This window comes from Bos taurus, unplaced genomic scaffold, assembly GCF_002263795.3.
Source record: "Bos taurus isolate L1 Dominette 01449 registration number 42190680 breed Hereford unplaced genomic scaffold, ARS-UCD2.0 Leftover_ScbfJmS_1223, whole genome shotgun sequence".
NCBI classification, from domain to species: Eukaryota; Metazoa; Chordata; class Mammalia; order Artiodactyla; family Bovidae; genus Bos; species Bos taurus.
In genome coordinates this window covers 36,311-56,028 of record NW_020190328.1, presented here as the reverse complement: position 1 = coordinate 56,028, position 19,718 = coordinate 36,311, and the positions used below count along the sequence as shown (strand labels likewise).

The following is a 19,718-nucleotide window of genomic DNA, read 5'->3' as shown; positions in this document are numbered from 1 at the left end:
AACCAACATGCTCAATTAACCAGACTCATTTTGCAAACAAGCTAGTCTTAATTTAGCTGTTTTTGATAAAAATTAGGGTTTTAGAGAAAGATTATGTTGCAGTGGGTGTCAAATTCTGATTCCATTAACTGAGGTCTGCATGTACTGTCTAAGACTCACTTCCCAGATAGTTCCTTGCTGTCATCCTACATAATTGTAAAGTTTAATTAAATTATTAAAGACATTGTAAGTCTATATTTCTGAGGCTTAATCTACCTTTGGATGAGTATCAGATGCCTTATGACCTGCAGCCAGGGATTATACATAGTGCAAGGAGCATCATTTAACGGGCTATTTCCAAACCAGATTTTAAAAAGACCCTTATCAGGCACACTTAACTAGCTCATACGCAATGGAACTGAAGAGAATTGACTCTTGGATTAACATTTCAACTTATACAGGGGCTCTATACTGGACTGGCCTATAGAGAGGACTGCTGATCTCAAAATTACCTTTAAATAACACAGAGGGAAAACTGGCTTCCCTGATGGCTCAGATGGTAAAGAGTCTGCCTGCAGTGTGGGAGACCTGGGTTTGGTCCCTGGGTTGGGAAGACCCGATGGAGAAGGAAATGGCAGCGCACTCCAGTATTCTTGCCTGGAGAATTCCACGGACAGAGGAGCCTGGTGGGCTACAGTCGATGGGGTTACAAAGAGTTGGACATGATTGAGTGACTAACTTTCTTTTCTTTCTTTCTTTTTCAGAGGGGAAACTACCATACCAGGATAAGAAGAAGACAACATTTTAAGTGGACAACAGATGTAAGATGCTGGAACAGGTATGTGTACCAATTACTTTGATAATTGCTTGCACCTTTCTTATGAACCAACTGTATTTCACAATCTTATGCAGAGTTGAAGTAATCCAGTTACTTTAGATTTATGGTCACTACCTATATTCAGTACTTCTGGGTTACCCAGGTGGATTTCTTCACTCCAAATCTCTTATTCGTTGGCCCTTAGGAAATTTATTCTAGAAGGAAGAAATTATAGTTCTATTCAGGCCACTATTGATATTACTAGGTGGGATTCCCTCACCTGGTCAATTAATAATACCTGCTCCAATCCGTATTGTTAGGAGCACAGCAGGCCACTGCCCGTCACCAGCTTGTAACGTGGAAAAAAGTGAACTAAAGCAATTTTATAACAACTAAAAATAAAAATAATAATAATTCTCTGAACCCAGCCATAAATATGAGTTTTCTTCTAAAGTTACTCGCACTCTATCAGAGCAACAGGCAGTAGTTCAGCCATAGAAAATAACCTCCCACAACTATGGGATGGATTTATGTGGTTAACACATGGCTGTGGTCATTTAAATTTAAAGGATCCCTTTAAACCATGCTAGAATAACCAGCCTCATAAGAAATTGGGATGGGTATCTTATGGAAAATGCCAATATACAATTTCCCTTAAAGAAAAGGACAAGTATGAAACAAACTCAGATAACCTGTGGATATACTTGGCTGCACTTAATGGAAGTTCTTAACTTAAATTCTTACTTATAAGTTCAGTTTATTTCAGTCACTCAGTTATGCCCAACTCTTTGTGACCCCATGGACTGCAGCACACCAGGCTTCCATGTCCATCACCAACTCCCGGAGCTTACTCAGACTCATGTCCATCGAGTCAATGATGCCATCCGACCATCTCATTCCCTGTCTTCTCCTTCTCCTCCTGTTCTTAATCTTTCCCAGCATCAGGGTCTTTTCCAAAGAGTCAGTTCTTCACATCAGGTGGCCAAAATATTGGAGTTTCAGCTTCAGCATGAGTACTTCCAGTTAATATTCAGGACTGATTTCCTTGAGGATTGACTGATTTGATGCCCTTGCAGTCCAAAGGACCCTCAAGAGTCTTCTCCAACCCCACAGTTCAAAAGCATCAGTTCTTCGGTGCTCAGCTTTCTTTATGGTCCAACTCACATCCATACATGACTACTGGAAAAACCATAGCTTTGACTAGACAAACTGTTGTCAGCAAAGTAATGTCTCTGCCTTTTAATATGCTGTCGAGGTTGGTCATACTTTTTCTTCCAAGGAGCAAGCATCTTTTAATTTCATGGCTGCAGTTGTCTTAAATCAGATATTAGCAGAAAAAGTATATGTTAATACCACATCAGAAGTCAAAACCTATAGAAGATAAAAATAGACAACCAGCTACCTGGCTACAACTCTCCCCAACAGAGCGAGGTCCAGACTGGTCTTTAGATTTTTTCTCCTGAATTCCTCAACAAATGAGATCTATTTTGTTCTGGCTGTCACTCTTCCATCTATTTCTAATTGAGTCTGTTGGCACCAAAAGGGCAGACTAAGTGACTGAGATCTTAATCACACAAGACTCAGAAACTTGAAACTCGGGAATATTTCCAATTTGGTGTCCATTCCCCAAACTGAGGCAGGACTACACCCCATTTCAGCAGCAAGTTGCCAGACCAGTTATTGCCTCATTCCCTGAAAGATTTGGGGAGGGATGAGATAGGGTTGGAGAGTGAAACCAAGTTCCCCTAAAATCTAGTTCCTCTGTTGAGTTTATGATTAAACTCTTTATCCAAAAATAATTCCTTTTTCATGTCCAACACCTGTTTTCCTCAAAATTGAGGAGTATGGAAGAGAAAAGGGGTATTGTAATTAAGCAGGATCCATGGGGCCTTCCTGGGGCAAGCCCTTCCCCCATATCCTCTGCTTTAAGTGAAGTGAAAGTCCCTCAGTCGTGTCTGACTCTTTGTGACCACATGGACTATACAGTCCATGGAATTCTCCAAGCCAGAATACTGGAGTGGGTAGCCTTTCACTTTGCCAGGGGATCTTCCCAACCCAGGGATCTAACCAGGGTCTCTGGCATTGCAGGCAGATTCTTTACCAGCTGAGCTACAAGGGAAGCCCATCCTCTGATTTGCTACTGCTACTGCTAAGTCGCTTCAGTCGTGTCCACCTCTGTATGACCCCATAGACGGCAGCCCACCAGGCTCCCCCGTCCCTGGGATTCTCCAGGCAAGAACACTAGAGTGGGTTGCCATTTCCTTCTCCAGTGCATAAAAGTGAAAAGTGAAAGTGAAGTCACTCAGTCGTGTCTGACTCCTAGCAACCCCATGGACTGCAGCCTACCAGGCTCCTCCATCCATGGGATTTTCCAAGCAAGAGTACTGGAGTGGGTTGCCATTGCCTTATCTGCTTTAGCTCCTCTCTAAAGTACCTAAATAACAGTATCTGATGTACATTCCTGAGTTGTTTTACAAATTTGAAACCCGCCCCTCAACCAAAGGAAGATGTTAACTACTTGATACTACGAACATATAGCCTCCAGGCCTCCTGAAGTTTAAAGACTGATAATGTTAATCTGTGACACCATCAACCAGAGAACTGTGCGTGAGCTAATTATATACCCTGCAATGCCCCTTCCCTTACCTTCCCTTTAAAATTGCTTTGCTTAAACTCTGGGAAACTTAGAGTTTGGGGGGCATAAGTCACCTGTCTCTTTGCATGGCCCTGCAATAAGCCTTTCTCTGCTTCAAACTTCAGTATTTCAGTACTCTTTCACCATGTGTCACATACATAAACTTGCTTTCAGTAAGACACCCTTTTTGTTTCAACAGACTTTATTTTTTTTAGCACAGTTATACAGTCAAAGCAACACTGAGCAGTACAGAGAGTTCCCATATATCTATCAAAAAAAGGTTGCCTGCCATATCAGTAAACAAAGGATAGTGCAGTCCTCAAGTCACTACATTATAGTTGTCCCAACAGTGTGCCCTGAGGGAACTCAGGATGGGAACAAAACACCCCCCATCTAGCAGTCAGCTGCCACAACCACCCCTGATGGCACACCCTGAGAAGACTTAAGAAGATAAAGTATAGGATATAAGCCCCAGATTGTTGAGGTGCATATCATAGGAACAATTTCAATGGGCCCACACTTGCATCTTTTATCTTCCCAGACATAGAAAAGTGCTAAGTTCCTTAACTTTGGGTATCTAATTTTCTTTAATTAACTGTAATCTTCTGCTGTTCCAACAACCTGGAGTTTTCTTTTGCAGACACTCCTATATCACCTGGTGCCTCCCTTACCTCTCCAGAGATGTCTCTCAGAGCTACTTGAGAGGCCACATGAACTTGAAGTCCTTAGTTTTGTCTGCCTAACTAAAACATAATCCTCAGCTTTTAGATTGTGTGTTTTTACTTTCAGATGACATACTCTTTCCCCACAAATATGTACAACCTCCCCCATTATCAACAACGCCCATCAGATAGGTATACTTGTTACAAATAATGAACCTACACTGATCTGTCATTATCACCCAAAGTTCATAGTTTACATTAGAGTTCACTCTTGGTTTTGTACATTCTATAGGTTTGGACAAGTGTATAAGGACCTTTATTCATCATTATTGTATAATACAAAGTAGTTTCACTGCCACAGAGAATCAGAACCGTATCAGTACCCTTGGTCTCCTACCTTGCTCTAAAACAGAAATGGACATTGAGGGCTAAGAAAGACCTGAGAAGTGGTTCCAAAATTTTAGCATCTGAATCACTCAGGAAACAAGTTTAAAATTTCAGATTTCAGGATGACACTTCTTTCTTCACCCCAACCTCAACATAATCACAAGAGATTATGATCCTATGAGTAAGAAATGGGGTTCATACTTTTATATTTTTAATCCATTTGGGAAATAAACCATGGCAATTTACAGAAGAAAATGTTATCTTACAATTGTTAAGAAATAAAAGGAAGGTGGTATGACTATTTTTGAGTATTTATTTACCATTTAAAAATGGCAACCCGCTCAACTATTCTTGCCTGGAGAATCCCATGGACAGAGGAGACTAGTGGGCTACAGTCCATAGGCTCACAAAGAATCAGACATGACTTAGTGACTAACACTTACTTACTTACTTACTTACCTGCCAGACTCTATTTTAAATGTTTCACCGGTGTGTCTGGTTCATTTAACACTTTTCACCATCTGATAAGGTGGGTATGATGATCAAGTAAGCAGCAGAGGTCAGATCTGTATTCAGGCAATCTGGCTTCAGATGGGGTGCCACTCCACTGTACTACCCAACCAGGATGAGGGCGCAGTGTTGTGTAAATGAGCCTCTGGCCATGGTGCTGGGAAAACAACATGGGCATTGGCCTGCTATCTTGCATTCACTCCTATGGCCCTACTAATCCTACAGCTCACTCAGAGGGACATGCCTTTCAGCAGGCAAGACCCCAATCCTAGCCCTGATAGCCCTCCAAAGACAGGATAGTTATAAGATCTGCCTCAACTCATCATAAGTGCAACTGTGTAAGAAACGATGGAAGATAAGGATCAGAAAGCAGACTCATAAGAATCCTTGAAGGCTCAGTTCAGTTCAGTCGCTCAGTCGTGTCCAACTCTTTGCGACCCCATGAATCGCAGCACGCCAGGCCTCCCTGTCCATCACCAACTCCCGGAGTTCACTCAAATTCACGTCCATTGAGTCGGTGATGCCATCCAGCCATCTCATCCTCTGTCATCCCCTTCTCCTCCTGCCCCCAATCCCTCCCAACATCAGAGTCTTTTCCAATGAGTCAACTCTTCACATGAGGTGGCCAAAGTATTGGAGTTTCAGCTTCAGCATCAGTCCTTCCAATGAACACCCAGGACTGATCTCCTTTAGGATGGACTGGTTGGATCTCCTTGCAGTCCAAGGGACTCTCAAGAGTCTTCTCCAACACCACAGTTCAAAAGCATCAATTCTTCGGCGCTCAGCTTTCTTCACAGTCCAACTCTCACATCCATACATGACCACAGGAAAAACCATAGCCTTGACTAGATGGACCTTTGTTGGCAAAGTAATGTCTCTGCTTTTGAATATGCTATCTAGGTTGGTTATACCTTTCCTTCCAAGGAGTAAGTGTCTTTTAATTTCATGGCTGCAATCACCATCTGCAGTGATTTTGGAGCCCAGAAAAATAAAGTCTGCCACTGTTTCCACTGTTTTCCCATCTATTTCCCATAAAGTGATGGGACCAGATGCCATGATCTTCGTTTTCTGAACGTTGAGCTTCGTTAAGCCAATTTTTTTGCTCTCTTTCACTTTCATCAAGAGGCTTTTTAGTTCCTCTTCACTTTCTGCCAGAAGGGTGGTGTCATCTGCATATCTGAGGTTATTCACATTTCTCCCAGCAATCTTGATTCCAGCTTGTGCTACTTCCAGCCCAGCATTTCTCATGATGTACTCTGCATATAAGTTAAATAAGCAGGGTGAAGGCTAGGGCTAAAGAATTATTCTTGAGAGCAAGAGGTGGGAGAGGTTTTTAAGCAAGAGTACAGCATGGGTTTGTTTTAGGGGAAAGACTGGTAGCAGGAATGCACGTTGGGAGGAAGAGAAGCCAAAAGTGTTAGGTGAGGACTGCGGGTGAAGGGAGGAGGAAGGATGGGTTCGAGGAACACAAACTCCAGAAGCTGCCTTCCCTGTGGGCCCCACACATCCACACTCAGGAAACAGTTACTGAAAGAATGAGTGACTCCAAGGGCATGTCTAAAGCTGAATCAGTAGGATTTGATGTCAGCAGATGAGAGTGAAGAAGTTAAGGAGAACTGATAGCTTGATGCCTTCAGGACTGGATGGATAAGGATTCCAACAATGCCTCCAGCAATCAAGAGTCACCATAATAAAGTAGGAGAACACACTTCAGATGCATGCCTATACAAAAAGTATATTCAGTCACTAACATGACTGTTAAATGTCTACTAGATTGAGTTAGCATATTCACTTAATATTCGCTCAACCTGTGGGAGTTAAAGCCAAGTAAATAGGAACTTCAGGACTGCCAGCCTCAGTGTGTGCTGAAAATGTGGGTAAAGTTGCAGTTAGGGCACAGAGACTTCCCAGCTATGAGGCTCCTAAAAAGCTGCCCACACTTTCTGGACATATTTTTCCTTATTTGTAAAATGGAGATATCTTCATGATAAGACAGGGTTCTCTGGCCCCATCAAAAAGTTGTAATAGGGAAGAACTCCATTTTAGATCTGTTTCCTTTACTTTAATCTTTGTATTCTATTGCTTTTGCATTCATATGATGCTTGTCTCATAGGAATGTTTGAGGATTAAATAAGACTTATGTAAAAATGTTAACAAATTATGAGCCCTCATGAAGCATTCAATAGGTGTGATTATCAGTAATGTCATCTCTAGATATATACCCAATATAAGATATTTTTTAAAGCATTAATCTTTGTGTGTGTGTTAGTCGCTCAGTGATGTCCAACTCTTTGAACCCCATGGTCTGTAGCCACCAGGCTTCTCTTTCCAAAGGATGCTCCAGGCAAGAATACTGGAGGGGGTTGTCATTTCCTACTCCAGGGGATTTTCCTCATCCAGGGATAGAATCTGGGTCTCCTGCATTGCAGTCAAATTCTTTAGTGTCTGAGCCACCAGGGAAGCCCTATTAATCTTTATATGGATCTAAAAGTTACCTTCCTGTCTTCAAGTATCCCCTAGCCCCAATAACATGAGGCCTTAACCCTAGAATGGGTGAATACATTAAGATCATCCCATCCTTCCAATTTTAAGCCAGCTAAAGCTGAGCTTCACTCACACTTAGCCACACAGAATTTTCAGGGCCAAGATAAGACCATCCAGTCATTCAGTAGCCTACACTTTTCCACTGTATTACAGGCATCCGTCTTCACCCATGGTGGACACAGAAACACAGAAAATGTCTACAGGGGCTTATCTTTCACAAAGAAGAAATCCATGGAGATATCTTCATGATAAGACAGGGTTCTCTGGCCCCATCAAAAAGTTGTAATAGGGAAGAACTCCATTTTAGATCTGTTTCCTTTACTTTAGTCTTTGTATTCTATTGCTTTTGCATAAAGTTAAGAACATTGCCTATAGCCTGAAATATAAAGGACAGCCCATTCTCAAGGCTCTGATCTCTAAGGATATAGCTCTTTTCCAGTCATACAGAGATTTAAAAATTGCAAAATAGAGAATAATATTTGTCTTGTTGAAGGTTCACAGGAACTTGTTGGAGGTTCACAGGAACTTCGTGGCCTGCAAGAACAAAGGATTATGACACCAAAAGTTTGCACCAAACAACCATGTCCCTCCCTCATCTTTCCTTTTAAAACACTTTGCTGAAACTCTTTGAGGACTTTGGGGTTTGAATAAGGCAGAAACCACCCATCTCCTTGAATGGACCTGTAATAAACATTGATCTGCTCCAAACTCTGACATTTAAACTCATTTACCCTCACTGTGCTTAGAGCACACAAATTTGTGTACACTAACAAAGTTATAGGCAAGATTAGGATAAAGGTGATCCACACCCCACAGAGAAGACAAAGCCTGGGAGATGGACAATGAGGTGTAAATAAAGCCTCAAATAATCAGAAGACCAGAAGTGGGATGTCACACCTACAACACTAGCGAAATCCAACAGCAAGAAGAAAGATTTTTCTTTTCTTACAAGGATTCAGCCAGTGAAAAGTTATGGACCACAACAACCCTCCCAACTTCCTTTTCCTCTATAAAAGAGTTCTCCTTCCCTTGCCCTTTGGGGACTTGCATGTGACTCACCATGGTTGCAGACACTGAATTGCAATTCTCTGCTGATCCCAAATAAACCCACCTTTGCTGGAGAAATATCTGATAGTCTATGTGCTTTGCGTCAACAGAGAAAGGGAGTCAACACATTGGGGGACACCCGGAAGACTCAGAAAGACAAATTATCCACTTGACACACCTGAATGGACACGAGTTGATACTTCTCAGGCTGACCAGATGCAGGACTATAAAGATCCAAAAAATCAAGAATAAATTACAGGAGATAAACTTATACTTGTTATACTATTTATTCCACTATAAGGAATTAGTTGTAAATTGTAATGCACCTTTAGTCTGTTCTACATCTTGCTTGAAGCTGTAGTTATTGTATAAAATTGCCAAAACTCATCAAACTAAATGCTTAAGGGAAACAGAGAAAGAGCCCTGGAGAGCTCACCTAGCCTCCGTTTACAACACGTGGATTTCTGACTGTTCATGAAAAACAACAAGATTAATACATATGGTATTCTGAAAATAATGTAAAGAATCCTAGTTTGAAATTACACATTTCTATACATTCATGATCACTAGTTACTGAAAGCCTAACCCATCTCAGCTCTCAGCCAGTTCACATCCCTCCTCATGTCATCAGCTTATCTGACAAGAGCCTCCAGAGAGTCTGTCTTGACACCAGTGGCAGTTTCCACATCTGCACTCCTTTTGTAAGTGAAGAGTTTGAAGTAGGAGATAGAAGGGCCCTGGGCTAGACAACTAGTGTTTGGCAAGAGGAGTAAAATTCAAGCTTTGTTCTCACCCAAACACTCCAATGACATAGTGGTAAAAGCTGAGCTCTGCTAAAGCAAAGAGATAAGGTGCCCACTCCTGAGATCAAGGAAAACTTTCCCTTCCATACATGCACAGAAGGCTCCTTGGAGTTCAAAAAGGGAGGGGGCTTCACCCCATAATAAGTATAGATATGCAGCTATAGGCCTCTGCAGTGGGATCCATCTTGGCAAAATCTTGGGGAGGGTCCAAGGACCGGTCAGGTGTGAAGAAAGAAACGAGATAATTGGCCAAGTAAACAAAGATCCACAAACTGCACTCATCTCACACACAATCAAAATAATGCTCAAAGTTCTCCAAGTCAGGCTTCAACAGCACCTGAACCAAGAACTTCCAGATGTTCAAGCTGTATTTTAAAAAGGCAAAGGAACCAGAGATCAAATTGCCAATATCTGTGATCATAGAAAAAGCAAGAGATTTCCAGAAAAACATCTACTTCTCCTTCATTGACTATGCTAAAGCCTTTAACTGTGTGGATCACAACAAACTCTGGAAAATTCTTAAAGAGATGGAAATACCAGACCACCTTACCTGCCTCCTGAGAAACCTGTATGCAGGTCAAGAAGCAACAGTTAGAATTGGACATGGCACAATGGACTGGTTCCAAATGAGGAAAGGAGTACATCAAAGCTGTATATCGTCACCCTGCTTATTTAACTTATATGCAGAGTAAGGCTGCTTAGAACCCAGAAGTCTCCATTTTCTAGAGGAACCAGCCCCTCACCTCAAAAAAAGAAAACTATTTCATTTTATTCACAGAGGGATAATTTACCAAATTGCTATAAGTCATGAGTAACTTGAGGGGAAGGGCTTCCCTGTATCTGGAAAACAGATCAAAACCAATAGCATTCCAGAAAAAAAAGAACATAAACATTATAACCACATTCACCAGTTTACTTGGTAATCAATACCTTTGTTAATTTCTTTAGACGCCATCACGTTTTCCATTAGGATTTTTAATGTGGTACCAGTTCAGCAGTATCATTTGAAATTTATCAGAGACCTGCACTTGTCAAAAAGTCCTATGAAGCTTCTTGAAGATGAAGCACTTTTGCCAAAGCATCAGAACTGTCTATAAATAATAGAGTTAAAAGGCACAGTTAAACACCTAATTACAATGTAATAACTAGATTATGACTAGTAACATTTTATCAGAAGATACTCAAATTTTAGAACCTATATATAATTTCTGTGATATTTACATTAATAATATTTATCCATACTATATAATCTGAGGGGGTTAACATTCATTTGACAATGCTTCCTGTGTAATTTAACATACAAACCAATCCTAGTTAATTTTTTTTTCTCTGAGATGGTTCAGAGGCTCTCTGAAGCAACTGAAAGTTAGCTGAAGTCAAAAGAGATTTGGAATTTGGTAGTAAGTTTGTAAAAAATATCAAAAAGTTTTCAAAACATTTGGTCAGATAGAATTATAGTCCACTGTGCCCAGCAATCCCACTACTGGACATATATCCTAAGAAAACCATAATTGAAAAAGATACATGTATTCCAATGTTCATTGTAGCACTATTAACAATAGATAGGACATGGAAGCAACCTAAATGTCCATCAACAGATGAATGGATAAAGAAGTAGTGGTACATATATGCAATGGAATATTACTCAGCCATAAAAAGGAACACATTTGAGGCTATTCTAATGAGGTGGATGAACCCAGAGCCTGTTACACAGAGTGAAGTCAGAAAGAGGAAAACAAATATCGTATTTTAATGTGTGTGTGTGTATGTGTGTGTGTGTGTGTGTGTGTATCGAATCTACAAAGATGGTACTGATGAATCTATTTGCAAGGCAGAAATGGAGACACAGACATAGAGAACACACTTGTAGACAAAGTGAGGGAAGGAGAGGATGGAACTAATTGAGAGAATAACAAGGAAACAGATATATTACCATATGTAAAATAGATAACCAGTGGGAATTTACTGTATGACAACTCAGGGAGCTCAACTTGGTGCGCTGTGTCAACCTAGAGGGGTGGATGCAGTGGGAGGTAGGAGAGAGGTTCAAGAGGAAGGGGACATATGTACACCTATGGCTGATTCATGTTGATGTATGGCACAAACAAACATGACACTGTAAAGCAATTATCCTCCAATCAAAAATAAATAATTTAAAAAAAAAGAATCCTAGGTCACTGTGAATATTTACAAACAAATACAGATTGCTTAAAGGCAAGGAAGTTCACAAAATCTGATGTCAAAAGCAGTATTCTAAGTAAAACTTATTTTCTTAGCAGAGTGGAAACAAGACTAGTACTGTACCAGCCTAATTTTAAGAGTAAAATCCATTTACTTAATTAAATTTAACCTAACCTCAGCTCAACCATGTACAAAACTCCTTTTTCTACTCAAAACATATTTCCTACTATATACTGAAATGTTTCTTTTATTACTTTTAGCAGCTTTAGTCACATATTTAAAATAGAATCCTCAACTCTTAAAAATCTCATTAATTCCTAGTGAAAACCAAGTGGCAAGTAATTGTGAACTGTTTGTCATACCAGCACTTCCTGATTGGAAACTTATGCTTTAGTTTTCCTTTCCTAACAAGGCAAACAAAGGTAGGTCAACTTAGACTTGCCCAGCAACAAATGTTCCAATATTTTATCCTATTTGAAATGGCACAGATAGTCACTGAATTCTTATCATTCAGCTTTAGTTTCAGGTTATCAAAATCTGAAGAGATTTGAGATCATGTTTTCAAAACATAAGTACTGCTATAGAGTTTACCTTTTATCATATCAAGTTATTTTTCTTGATGACAAATGCCTATGTTAATCAAACTAACAAGCTTAAGCTAGCTTCAATAGTACATGATTCAGTACTAACTATTCCCCAGATAATGTGAACCTGCAATATATTTGGCTGATGTTTTAAAGATTTGCAAGTAGTATTTAATTTGTAAGGGTTTACTTTTAAGTCAGTTAAGTAGAGCTCATTTACAAATTAATTTTTACATAAGGATGGAACCAGAGATCTCAGTTTTTCTGCTTGAGTTTAAGAAGGTCTTTCTCTCAAAACCTCCCTGGTGGCCCAGTGTTAATAATCTGCCTGCCAGTGTAGGAAACAGGAGTTTGATCCCTAGTCCAGGAACTAAGATCCCACATGCTGTGGGGCAACTAAGCCTGAGCATCACAGCTACTGAGCCTGCCTGCTACAAAACTTGTATGGCCTAGAACCTGTGTTCCACAACAGGAGAAGCTACCACCATGAGAAGCCCATGCACCAAAGTTCAAAAGCATCCCCTGCCCACTGCAATTAAAGAAAGCTCACATGCCGCAACAAAGACCCAGAACAGCCAAATGAATACATAAATATAAATAACTTACTAAAAAGAAATTTTAAGGCCTTTCTCTATTTTTCCTCCTTGAGAGCCCAAGTACATTATTTACCTTTCAAGGTGAGGTAGAAATTGCTAGGCAGTCAGTGTAGGTCTGAGACCTCGGTTCCTTTTTTTAATTTCAACCCTCCCAAATAAACATCTCAACCCATTAACCTAAAGCTATACTTGTTATTCCAGTTTCCAGGCATCCAAAAGAATTCCACCTCAGTCTGGTTGGTCATAAAATATCCAGACCCAAGACAGGACAATCATTAACTGCTGTCCAATTTATCAAGAAGAAAAATACCAAATGGACCATTAACTCTTAACCCATACATCTGGTCCTTAAACAGTGGCCTGGGGTCATGAGAAAGAATCACAGGAATGGTGACTCAATGTCAAAAAAAAACTGAAAAACTGGGGATCAAAAAAAAACAAAAAAACATAAAGATGACAAAGTGTACATAGTGCCCTTCAAACTGATTGGTCAGAGATTACATATGTCAGGGACATGAGCCAACCAAAAAGGAACAGATCAATACTAATAAAGACATAAACTGCTATAATTCTCACCTTTTGGGGCATTTCACCCACTCTCAGTGTCTATGCTGGGGCTTTGTACTTCTCTTTACCTTAAAATAAATCCTGCTTGTTTGCTACCGTGAGTGTTTGCATGTTCGTGAAGTTCATTCTTGGGCTCCATGAACAAGAACTCAGATTCCCATTTCAAAGGTACAGGGAGAAATACAAACTCCATTTATTAATGGAAACTGAAGAGTTCCCAGCTTTGCAAAAAATACCCACTGGGGGGATTATAAGATAGAACAGAGTTTTGATCATCCATACTTAATTATCCACAGCTAGTGTTATTACTGGAGAAGGCAATGTCAACCCACTCCAGTACTCTTGCCTGGAAAATCCCATAGTTGGAGGAGCCTGATAGGCTGCAGTCCATGGGGTCACTAAGAGTCAGACACGACTGGGCAACTTCACTTTCACGTTTCACTTTCATCATTGGAGAAGGAAATGGCAACCCACTCCAGTGTTCTTGCCTGGAGAATCCCAGGGATGGGGGAGCCTTGTGGGCTGCCGTCTATGGGGTCACACAGAGTTGGACACGACTGAAGTGACTTTGCAGCAGCAGCAGCAGTGCTATTACTATCAAATATCAAACAATTTAAAGAGGTCTCTCAGGGTCACAGTTTCCTAGTCCAAAATTAGAAGTCTTCACCTTCCCATTTCCAAGCACATACACTTTGAAACTCACAAACATAAGATGCTTGGACAGTTCCTTGCCCTGCTATTGCAGCAAAAACAGAAATAAGTTTTTCCTCTCCTGAAAACAAGGGAAGTAAGAAGACCAGTCAACAGTCTAGGGAAGAAACATGGACAGGCCTGAAAGAATTAATGACTTCTAGTTTTACTTTAACCGTTACTAACCTGTAGTGTAACCAGAAGCTAACCTATCACCCCCTAATACTAGGTAAATTACACCCTGCACTTGGTATTTGCTCTCCCTGACCTCTCTTACAGAAAACTACCCTTTACAGTTTTTTGCATTTCAGAAAGAAGACTGCAGACCAAAAATCCAGAGACAAGTGGACCCCAATTACCAGGCTGCCTGATGCCAGCTGTGACTGTTTTGAAATAATGCAGGAAGAAAAAAAATGCAAAAACTTCATTGTGCTGTGTTTGTTCAGTCATGTCCAACTCTTTGCAAACTCATGGACTATGGCCCATCAGGCTCCTCTGTTCATGGAGTTTTCCAGGCAGGAATGTGGAGTGGGTTTCCATTTCCTACTCTAGGGGATCTTCCTGACCCAGGGATCAAACTCACCTGTCTTGCATCTCCTGCATTGGCAGGCAGATTCTTTACCACTGTGCCACCTTGGAAGCCCCAAAACATCATTACTCTGAACTTTATCATTTAGCCTAAGATCACAAGAGCCAGGCTATATACAGTCTCTTGGTTCCCTGGGGTGGGGGTACATGGCTCTTGAGGCCTTAGCCTGCTGTGTTCTCCTCTCTGCTAGCTGATTTTTAAAGCCATCTTTCTATTCCCTCCAAACTCTGTCTCCATATTTTTTTATTTGGCATCAGTAGGCAGAGAAAGCCAAGATTTTGGCTGTAGCACTGCCTGAAGTTAAGGAGACAGTTGCCTACTTTGTTACCATTTAAGGTTCCCGTATCCATATTCCTCCTTCTAGGGATTTCTTTGGAAGGAATGATGCTAAAGCTGAAACTCCAGTACTTTGGCCACCTCATGTGAAGAGTTGACTCGATGGAAAAGACTCTGATGCTGGGAGGGATTGGGGGCAAAAGGAGAAGGGGATGACAGAGGGTGAGATGGCTGGATGACATCACTGATTCGATGGACGTGAGTCTGAGTGAACTCCGGGAGTTGGTGATGGACAGGGAGGCCTGGCATGCTGCGATTCATGGGGTCGCAAAGAGTCGGATACAACTGAGCGACTGATCTGATCTGGTCTGATCCGAGGCCCCTATTTCCTTAAGGGCCACCAAAGGACCCAGAAATGCAGCTACACAAAATGAACACCACAATGGAAAAAAGCATAGGAACTCCCATCCCCCTGGGGTCCCCTAGGTGGTCCCATAAAAAGGAAATATCAGAATATGTAGGAAAGATGAAAAGATTGGGTTCTCAGCACAAAAAATCTAATAATCACCCAAGTGTGATCAAAGCCCAAAGGCTGAGACCCACCTAGTTAATAGTCTCAGCTACTACATGGGAAACTGAAGTTTCAGGGACTTCCCTGGTGGGTCAATGGTTAAGAGTCTGAACTTCCACTGCAGGGAGTGTGGGTTCAATCCCTGGTTGGGGAACTAAAATCCCAGCAGGCCCCACAGCATGGCCTAAGAGAGAGGGAGAAGAGTTTCACCTCTGAGCCCTTTTTCATCTGTGTTTCCTCCCAGCTCAAGGACCTTCAGTGCTTTCAAGAACAAAGGACTCCAGGGCAGGACTATAATAGTGAAGAAAAAATTGGATTCCATGTTAGATCTGTTACTTTTATTTTAACCTTTGTATTCTATTGATTTTGCTACAAGTTAATCAGGAAAGGGATGTCTATAGCTCAAACTATACATAATGGCCCCTCAAGTCTTAATGTTAAACTAAAATACCTTTGTTTAGCTCACAGGAAACATCCTGACCCAGACCATCTCTGAATGGCTGCAGGACAAAAGATATTAACACACTCAGAGGAGACCAGGAGATATTTGCAATATCTTAGGACCTTTGTGGGTTTCCCAGGAGGCTCAGTGATAAAGAAAACACCTGCCAATGCAGAAGATGTGGGTTTGATCCCTGGGTAGGGAAGATCCTGTGGAGAAGGAAATGGCAACCCTCACCAGTATTCTTGCCTGGGAAATCACATGGACAGAGGAGCCTGGCGGGCTACAGTCCATGGTGTCACAAAAGAGTCAGCCATGATTTAGCAACTCAACAACAACAAATGGCCTTTCTACTTTACCTCCTCACTTCCCTCCCTTTTGTTCTATAAAAGAAACTAATGTCCAGACATTGGTAAGATGGTTTTCTAGGACATTAATTTTCAGTCTACTCAGACTTCTGACTTTCCAAATAGAGTGACTAACCCTTGCCCAAACAACCCCTCTCCCAATTTACTGGCCTGTCCTGGGGCAAGGAGAAGGAGGTCTAACTAGGTAGCAAGACCACCTGCTTCAAGACCATGTACCACTTCTCTAAAGGCTAGAAATAAGACCCCACAGGCTTCGGGGACCCCATCCCCAGGGTTGTCCTCAAAGGAGGAAGCAGAAATACTAGCAATTAAGGAAATGCTCAGTCGCTCAGTAGTGTCAGACTCTTTACGACCCCGTGGACTGTAGCCTTACAGGCTCCCCTGTCCATGGGATTCTCCAGGCAAGAACACTGGAGTGGGTTACCATTTCCTACTCCAAATTAAGGAAAGGGGTTGGGCAAATACATTCTTCAGTCGTGGCTGTGTGTCCCAGGCAAAAGCAAAACGTGTTCAAGAATATTGTTCCCATTCGTTAAATACAAAATAACTTATTCACCCACATGAAAATTGCTCCAACCAAATACCAGGATGTACAGTAACAGGTGTACCGGAAGACAGGGAGAGAGGGAGACATGGTCATAGACACAGGGACGAAGGGGCCGGGTGAAGTTGGAACTCAGCTGTCACCTAAGGAATATGGGAAAAGGTGGGGACATTATTGGAAGGTGACAACAGTCCAAGGCACTAATTAGATAAAGGAAGCTGTTCATAAGCTGCTTGCTTGGAGGGTAAACGAGTGCAACTTTAGTTCAGAACTGAGAACTCCGGAGCTGTAACTGGGGAAGTCGGCCAAGGATGGAGTGTGGGGATCCAGTCCTTCTCCAGTTGGGCAGTGACTCTCCCAGGACGGCGTCCCAGCCTCCCGCTCCAGGGCACTGGAAGCTAGCCAGCCTTCGAGTGGAAAGAGATGTGCCCTAGTCACCAGGTCCCTGGCACCCTCCTCACCTCCGTCAGGTTCCCGCCTGCCGCGTGCGCCCAGGCGCAGGCAGAAATCACCCCTCCGGGGTGGGAGGGCTGCACCAAAAGCAAGAAGCCGGGCAGTAGGAGCGCCAGCGGAAAGCTCTCCCTCATCCCGACCCTCGGTCCCGGGAAAAGCGCCTGCAGCATTAAGTTCGGCAGCGCATCTCAGCTCAGGCAGGGCGCTCACCAGAATACCAGGCGTGAGCAGAGGTTCGCGTCCTGCAGCGGGTTCGGCTTCCTCTCCGGGAACACCTGCAACATCTTGCTGGCCGAGGGTGTGGGTGCGGGTCGTGGCCGTCCTTGCAATCGCTGCCACTGTTCCTGTAGGGCCCGACAGAGACGTTGGAGACCTGGCTGCCTCTCCGGTCTGCTTGACGTGAACTGAGAGCCACCTGCGTCTCTGGGAGTGGAGTGCCAGCTGCCTGTCGGCGCCCTCCCACCAGGTCGCCCGCTACGTTCCTCTGCCACAGCTGAGAGTGCCCGGGGCGGGAGCGATGGGAGCGCCCACAACCTCCACCCCCAGGCTAGGGAAGACACTGCAAGGAGCCACGCAGGTGGAAGGCAAGGCCATGAGGGCAGATGATAGAGGTGGGTAAGTGAATTACCGGCCACACTGGGTCCTCCCAGACGCCCCAACCTACTCACCTGACTTCAGACTCTAGCAAAGTGCTTGCTGGAACCCAGGCACCCACCAAGGAGGTGCAGAGAGAGCATAGACTTTGCCACCCACCCCCAACGGCGCACCTCCCCCCCCCACCCCCCATCCCCGCCCCCAGGCCACTGCAGCTGGTAAAAGGAGATAGCAGCCCAACCTCTGGGCAAGCTGCCCTCATCAGTACCAAAAAAGGGCACTGTGGGAGAACTGTAGGGGAGCAGCACCTTTCCCAGGATATGTGCACCTCCCCACGCCCTTTTCCTCTGCCTGTCTCTTGTTGTAGAAAAGCTTTATTCTCCCAGGCCTCCCCTGAGTCACAAAAGGCCAACTCAGGATTAATGATTAAAAGAATGTAAACATATTATCAAAAAATATTTAAACAGTAGATCAGCCATGTAACAGTCTATAGTTCCTCCCTGAAGAACCTAGTAACAGTGTCTGATGCATATCTTGAGTTGTTTTGCTAAAAACCCCACCAGATGCAGTTAACTGCAAAAACCCTGACCAGCGGGAGCCTAAGGATTGATGATGCTAAACCCTGTGACACTAGCTTTGTTACCAACCAATTAAAGAATAGAGCAGTGGCTGATCACACACCCTGGACTCTCTCCCTCACTGTGCTTTTAAAGAGCCTCCCCTGAAATCCATCAGAGAGTTCAGATCTTTTGAGCATGAGCTGCCTGTACTCCTTGCTTTGGCCCTTACAGTAAGTCTCTGTCTGCTCTGAACTATGTTTTGGTTTGTTTGGCCTCACTTTGCCTCCAGCTTAGTAACTTGGGTTATACACAATTCATGGCCAAGCGTTTGACCTCAAACAACAGCAGGGTTTAACACAGTTTGTTTGTTGTGCTACAAACACCTAAGGAAAGGTAACAGAAGGTTAGAAAAGCTCAAATGATTTTGGAAGACGAATCCATGCAGTTACTGGGAAAGGCTTTTGGCATCTCACATCTTGTATTGTGTGGGGGATCTCTGTGGGTTTTTGCTGCCCTCTTGGATTGGGAAAGGAGAACATGGGGAGAGAGAGGCTGCCTTATGACTTCTTTCATCATGAGCTCAGGGCCTGGCAGAATAAGAGTGACATATGTTCTAGGGCATAGGTCGTATGCTTTTCTGGGGGCCTTACCTCATTTTAACTCTAACAATGCCCTATTCAAGAAAGTAGTATCATCGCTACTTTACAGATAAGAAAAATGAGGCTCAAGGACAGCACTTGTCCAAGGTCTTCAAATAAGTGAATGATGAATCCTAATTTAGACTCAAGTGAGATTCCAGCATGGTCTGTCTCACTGGAGGATGGACAGTGTGTGTGAAAAGTGTCTAGAATATGCTGTTTGAATGAATGAGTTCATAACTGAAAGAATAAGATCTTGGGCTCTCACTCAAATCTTTAGTTGTTTGTGTGGCTGTCTTACTAGCTCAGCAGCTTCCCTTCCCTTTCACCCTAAATGAAGAAAGATCAAAGTTTGTGGTGCTTATAACAAGATCACTTTATTATTCTTTGATAATTGCCCATTGTCCTTGGCTAAAACACTGTTATTAATAATGTCTTTTAGCTTCAGCCATTCAAAAATGAGTATGTGCTACAGAACTGATGTACAGGAGTTAACAATACAGTACTGCATGCTTTTAATCTTCTAAGAGAGTACATCTTAAGTGTTCTCAGCATAAAAAATAAAAACAGGGAAAATGGATAAAGTGTGAAGTATTACATTTCACAATATACACATGTATCTAGTCATCAGACTACAACTTAACTATATACAATTTTTGACTCTCATTTGTACCTCAATAA

The 19,718-nt window shown here is 42.5% G+C and overlaps 1 protein-coding gene and 1 long non-coding RNA gene across 2 annotated transcripts in view; both read right to left on the bottom strand.

Moving 5' to 3' along the window:
- The window catches only part of LOC101902112 (ATP-binding cassette subfamily C member 4-like), a 101,076-nt gene extending 83,060 nt beyond the window's left edge, over positions 1–18,016 (bottom strand). Inside the window, exons 1-2 of the mRNA XM_024988912.2 lie at positions 17,914–18,016; positions 17,456–17,589 (exon numbers count right to left, since the gene is read on the bottom strand). Of these exons, the coding sequence (XP_024844680.1) occupies positions 17,456–17,529 (74 nt within the window). The 5' untranslated portion in view covers positions 17,530–17,589; positions 17,914–18,016. The remainder of the gene's footprint in view (positions 1–17,455; positions 17,590–17,913) is intronic.
- LOC132344731 (uncharacterized) lies at positions 3,003–17,410 on the bottom strand. Its single transcript, XR_009493675.1, has 3 exons — positions 10,315–17,410; positions 8,760–8,805; positions 3,003–8,068 (listed from the first exon to the last, which is right to left on the bottom strand). It is a non-coding gene; the product is annotated as an uncharacterized lncRNA (long non-coding RNA).
- Positions 18,017–19,718: the final 1,702 nt, after the last annotated feature.